Source organism: Teleopsis dalmanni, chromosome 1 (genome assembly GCF_002237135.1).
Source record: "Teleopsis dalmanni isolate 2A chromosome 1, ASM223713v2, whole genome shotgun sequence".
NCBI lineage: Eukaryota > Metazoa > Arthropoda > Insecta > Diptera > Diopsidae > Teleopsis > Teleopsis dalmanni.
Genome location: NC_051846.1, coordinates 186657301 through 186664267, shown reverse-complemented (window position 1 = coordinate 186664267; position 6967 = coordinate 186657301). Strand labels below are relative to the sequence as shown.

General features: G+C 31.6%; 1 protein-coding gene across 1 annotated transcript; it reads right to left on the bottom strand.

Annotated features, from left to right (window-relative positions):
- Nucleotides 1–3927: 3927 nt before the first annotated feature.
- LOC119666899 (glutamate receptor-interacting protein 2-like) lies at nucleotides 3928–6566 on the bottom strand (the record flags this gene model as incomplete). Its single annotated transcript, XM_038076177.1, has 4 exons — nucleotides 3928–4259; nucleotides 4324–4781; nucleotides 4851–5056; nucleotides 5383–6566. Coding segments are annotated over 4 exons (1953 nt in total), but the record flags the coding sequence as incomplete, so codon positions are not given.
- Between the last annotated feature and the right edge of the window lie 401 nt (nucleotides 6567–6967).

The window sequence follows — 6967 nt, the reverse complement described above, 5'->3', positions numbered from 1 at the left end:
TCGAGGTGTTTGTTTACAAATAATTTTACACAAATTCAATGTAAAAACACTTGTAATTTATTACTTAGTCAATTTAGTTTCTAAGCTGTTTTTTTCCATTTCAATATATAAGAGATAACAAATGATTTGTAGCAAGAAATCATGTAGTGGGTCCAATTAAAGCCCCCGAATGTTGTAATAAATTTAGCCACTGACATTTTAACCTGTCTGGGCTATTTTGAGTGTGTTGCCTCAATATCGTTTTCTGGACTTTGGAGCAGACTATAGTTCAAAATTTTGTTTACAAATAATGTATTATAATATATAGTATATTCGAAATTTGTATACATATATGTATATTATATAAAGAATAACAACTCGTGGGTATGTTATCAATATTCAAATGTAAACATACTCACTTATTCCGAATTATGACGGAAGACACATCTGTTGCATTGGAAAACAAGCGTCATTTTCACGTAAATATTTTGCTCAATAAAATGCTTAGCTCAGTAATACTAGTAGAAAAATATTTTTTTATAATTATATACGTACTATTTTCTATTGTTTTTATTAAAAATATCTTATAAAACCAAATATGTAAACAACAAATAGAGTGTGATGTACTATTATACATATTATTAACCTTTATTATATATAAGTATAGGGGCTGGTACTACAAATTCTTAGAACTTCAATAAACTGACAAGTAAATAAAGCTTTGACTTAGCCGCAACTGCGATACCCTTTACACAGAAATTTGAATCTATATTAAGGTCTCATTTATATGATATAATATGTAATAACATATACTTACTATGATATATATTACTACTAATAAGAGTTCTTGACTCAATAACTGAATAAGTTAGTAAATTTCTTTTTAAATTAACTCTATTATTTTTTTAGTTCTTAAAATTGGGATAGGTTTTACTCTAGATGGCACTGCCACAATATAGAATAAAAATGAAACTAAAATATAAGTTTCAGTTTTCGACTACATTCAAATCTAAACCATTCGTTATCATTTTAGGTATCCATAACAGATATTTCAATTTTAAATTATATATTCCGTATATTGAAAAACTAAAAAATATTTCGATATATATAATGTTCCTAAATCGCCGGATTAAATGCGATCTAAATGTAAATCTTAGTCTATTATCACAGTTAATACCATTTCTAATACACATATTGAATTCTATAAATTATAAATTCTCAAATATAAATAAAAAAAGTTATTTTCACCAAAACTTCACTCTGAGTCGGCAATTTATACAGCAGCTATACCTATACCTAGAATAATATGAATACAACTTTGTATTTACTTTTATGTACGAGGGCGATTTGATAAGTCAGTGACTTCTTGAATAAAACAAATTTTTTACGGCAAATAAACATTTTATTTTTCTACATCAACACCTTTTAGCTCGATACATTCTTATTCCCTTCAAATAATAGGTTTTCTCATAGCTCTCAAACTACGCGTTTGTTTCGGTAATGACTTCTTCATTCGACTCAAATCTCTTACCGCCCAGCCATTTCTTAAGGTTTGGAAACAAAAAATAGTCGCAGGGGGCTAAATCTAGAGAATATACTGAATGGGGTAGCAGTTCGTATCCCTATTCGTGAATTTTGACCAGTAATGCTTAATCAGCACACGAAATTCACTTTTTTCCATTTTCGTAAAAATTCACGAGGATGTCTCCTTTGAACGGCTATCAAACATCAATTGAACAACGTAGCTTGCTCAAAATTAAAAAGTTGCCCACTGGTAGATTACAGCTGACGACAGCACTGTTCCATATGAAATAACTGAGTGGGAAATTCAAAAAGTCACTGACTTATCAAACAGCCCTCGTAAATATAACAAAATATTATATAAATATATATAACGAAAAAAAACAAAACTTTTTCTAAGAAAGAATGCATCTAAATTTAACAATTATATAGCAGCTATATTAAAATCTAATCCGTAGTGATTATTATTTTGTATATACATATATATATAATTACACTCTATATTATGTGTTATTTGAATAATTTTATTGAAAGCGAACAAAACTCATATAAGCAAAGCTATTGCTCTGCTTATGTGACCGCTATAGAATATAGTGATCCGATTTTCTTAAATCCGATAAATGATCAAGATCCACTTCCGAAAAGTATGTGTGCAAACGTTTAATTGAATTCCTTAGAAACTAAGAAACTGGACTTAATTTCTCGTCCAGTTGACAACATACCTAATACATCCTTTTTAAACTTTTTCGGTTAAGGGTATAAAAATAAAGTTGTTAATGAAAAATATATAAATTACATATTTTTATTCATACAGCCAAGAATTTTTGTAAAGAGGCTGTATGATGTTAATAAGATGATTAGGTAGACCCAGTATATAATACCGCTACATTATGCTAAAATAATGTCGAACACCAGCAGTTGCACATTTTTTTGACCAACCAGATCTTAAATCACACAAATTTATTATTATTTTATTTAAATTTATTTAAACAGGATTTGAAATTATTAACGCGTTGCTGATCTTGATCGACAGTAAACAGAAATGATACCTACTTTGCTTACAGCTTTTTTCTTTTGCAGTAGGTGAAAAGCATCGAAAGCCACAGTGTGAGACTCGAACTCACTAAAACCAACTCTTAGGAATGAAAGAAGAAGATTTCCAAAGCAATGTGGAAACTTCATTCCAGTAATAATGGGAGAGAGGAATGAGAAAAGCTTACAGATTTTTTTCTCATGATCAAATGTAAAATAATGCCCACACATTTTGTTGTAACTTCATGACGTCAGTTATTTTCATTAGTTTCAATTTATAGTTATTCAAGACATTATTGTAGATTCTGTTTGATGTTTTCGGAATTGAAAACTTTTCTTCTAGAAAGTTTAATATTATGTATAGTTATATATAGTTATAATGACAATTGATAAAGTAGTTTGGTATGCTTGCAGATTGTGATTATATACTATAATGAATGAATGAATGAACTGAATTGAACATATTTCTCCTCAACGAGAACACAGCGCGTTTCTAAAAACTTGGAAGTAGCCGTACATTTTTAAATATATACTTTATTATTTGGTATAGTAGTCCTTAAGGATAGTCATATGTGTGATAGTCATATATTCTTCATGACTTTTCGCTTTCTTTTTATCAGTACTTATGTCTAATATTCGTAACTCTTTGTTGATTCCATACAATCATCTTATGTGCGGCCATGGTATTATCCTTTTTCCTGGTAACTATCTGGAAAAAAATTTTACTCCGTGGTCTATCAAACTGTATGCTTATATAATATTCTTGTTCTACCAGGGCTTTGCTTATCATAGAACATCGTTTTCTTTATAAATGCATATTTCTCATTGTGATAATCTATTTCATTGGATTTTGCCCTCTCTGTTTTGCCCTCTCTGCTTCGTTCTTCACTTTTCCAAGAGAAGATGGCAACTGATCTATCCATCCAATTGGCGAAATATATATTTATTTTCAAAAATATAGGAATATAATTGTTTTTTTAAGTTTTTTTAACAAATCTTTTATTTAAGATATACTTTGTCTAAATAACTCGTGTGAAAAATGTAAAATTTACAAAGTACAATTTTTGTAAAATTTTCTTACAAAGTTATTATAGTTAATTAATGGTGGCATGTAAGTAAATACAGTTCTAAATATATACGTTATATAATATTTTATATATACTAAATGGTAAATAAGGCATATAAGTGGATAAATAAATATGAAATATTATTTATGAAATAAAATATTATATATTTAATATTTTTCAAAGTTACATTTCTCCGTATTATTGTCGATATGGCAAAAATTTGCTTTTAAATTAATTAAAAAAATCATTTCTTATAAGAAATTAATTTAAAGTAAATTATGTTTCTGTCAAAACTATTTTGATAATTATTTACTCATTTGGCTTATGGTCTATGACACATCAAAAACGACTTATTAGCTACAGTTTTTAAATTAAACTAAAACTAATTTTAATTTACTTCAGAGTAATATTTGGCATAAATTAGTTGGATTACAGTTAAACTTAAATTAAAAAACTTTTTTTGGTACAAAAATTTTGTATAAAAAAACTATGTTTGTATACAATTTAATACCAAACCAAATAAGATTTAAGGCACTCGATAAAATCATTTAGTTATTACGGTTCCGTACGTTGTATTATCATTTCAATTTTGTCACCAGCAGCAGCAATTAAAGGCACTGTCAGACAACAATCGAAGTCCTGTGTTTTCATTTCATTCACCTTTTTTAAAAAAGATATACTTTGAATTAGTAAAAGTACTAAAAAATATAGACAAAGTACTCACTTGCATAATTCTATCAAAAGGCTTTAGCATACCACACAGATCCGCTGGTCCACCAGTGCGTATACGATTTATAAAAACGCCTCGTTCATACAAGCCATCGGATACTGAGAAACCATAGTCATCGTATACTTTGTCTTTGTACAAAGTAACATGAAATATTCGATGTTTGTTATCCTTGCCACTTGTGGATGTAGTGTCCGTGGTCGATGAAGGACTACGCGGTCTACGTTGCACTTTGGCATAAATTGCTTGCGGCTGTGGCATATTTGCTGTATCTAAATTGGTACCAAAATTATTTTGCGAATCCAAGCTACGCAGAATTTTTAAAGTTACAAAATCACCAAGATTCTGTAAAATACTAGTGGCATGTGAGAGTGGCATGCCCTGCACTATGTCATCGTTTATAGCCAACAATTGGTCACCAGTTTTTATTTGTCCATTTTTATACGCTATGCCACCTTAGTTGCAGAAGACAAAATATTAATATATTATTTATATTTATTTTTTAATATAGTTAGTTTCTTTACCTTCTATAACTCCACTTATTGTAATGGGTTTACTAATATCTTCGCTACCAGCCAGTGTAATACCCAATAATCCACCTTTTGGTTCGAGACGTACTGTGAAGATAACTTGATGTGGATTTCCTGTATTGCTGCTTTTACTACTAGAACTCGCAGCTGAGCCATAAACTTTGCTTTCCATTGGTGGTGGCAGTGCAGAGCAATCAACGCTGAAAGAGAATATAAGAAGATTAGTAAAGGTTTAAAGCAATCCAAACATCTTATTAGAATTATTAGAATTATTTTTCTTAGTCGAATTAAATCTAAACTCGATAGCTTATGCGAACTTGCTTCTCCATTTCCATGAAAAAAGTACAGTTGTCGGCATGGCGTTCATTGTATTGAATACCGACTAAGGTATAAGACTTAAAACCATAAGATATTATACAATTTTTCAATAGCCATAATTTATCTCACCATAGACATAGAAGTTTTTAAAGTTTTGGCAATCTTATACATGGCATGTGTAAGTAATATAAACATATATAAAGCTTACCTTGCATAGCGATCCAAATCATAGCCTCCATAATCAGTGAAATTATTGTCCTCATCTGGCAGTTCAGTAGTTAAGCTCTGTGTGTTTTGTGCTGCAAATGAGCGTCCCATAGCAGCACTTGGACTCCACGTATTTGTATTTAGATGCGTGTGATGTCTTATTTGTACGGGTTCATCCATACTCGATCCACGATAAAACTCAGGCTGGGGTGTTGTAGATTTTATAGAAATGCAATCGTTATATTTGGTTCCACCAGTCACATAGGCGCTACTATATAAATCATGTTCATTAGAACTGGCTGGACAATTGCTGTAGATATGATTTGGCATCTTTTGTTGTGCATCAAACAAAAAATCTGGCAACATCACACGTTTAACAGTCAATGTGGTGAAATCATTGCAAGACCCATCCTTAAGCAGTGCATCAATATTAAAATGTTGCACTGGATGATTATTTACCGCTAATAGAATATCGCCAGCACGTAATGTGCCTATACGATGCGCTGGACTACCTGGTTTAACATCTGCAATTGCAATACCGCCATGACTAGCACCATTTACAGTAATACCTAAACCGGCCTTACCAGCACGCAATAATTTCACATTAAAAACACCGCTAGATGGCACCACAGAATCTGCCATATCAAACTCAATTTCCAACTCTAACCAATTTGCGGCGCAATGTTGTTGACGCGGTACAATATCACACAACAACTGCCGCATTGTCTGTACATCCAAATTGTACATTTTATTAATGGCTATAATACGATCGCCTTTCTGTATGCAACCACTACGATCGGCCACCGAATCGGGCATAATCTGTGCTATTGTTATGGCACGACCGCATGGTGTTTGTGGTCCTAAAATAATACCGGAACCTTGACTGCAATCCAATAATACCGGAAATGTTTCAGCTCGACAAATGCCCATATTGCTAGTGTGATGCAAAGCGTTTGTGCCGACAACGGATGTGCTACTATTGCCACCAGCGCTGCCACTGCTACCACCGCTTGCACTGCTCCCTGGCCCACTACTGCCACCGCTACTATTGCCACCGCTTTCGAGTGGTAGCGAACTTTTGCGCACAAAACGCTGTCGTTGTCGTGATTTGCGCGATTCCAGCGTACTGAAGCCGTATTTTGGACTGCCGAGAGTTGTGTGACCTAAAAGTACAAAAAAAAAAAATATGGAAAATGTTTAGATGAAAATCACTTTGATATGGTGTGCTCAATATTTTAGTGTGACTATTTTTAGGTATTCCCCCAAGATTCGTTGTTCAACTGCTCGGATGCAGCAGATTTTTTAATGGAAATTAAGTGTTCACTCACGCGTACCCAAAAAATATTTATGTGTTTCTAAAGGTTTTACAGTTTTTTTTTTTATATTTATATAAATTATATTTATTATAATTTTTTCAGTATTGTTTCTTGATATTTTTTTTTGTGTTTGATTTGTTTTTAAAAATTCAGAGTTAAAAAGTGTGCCCATACCCCAGAAAATTCCACAGAAAAGCTGCAAACAGATTTTGGAAAATATTACTCAATGGCAGCTAATAAATACCTCAATACAAATCTATAAAATTCTTT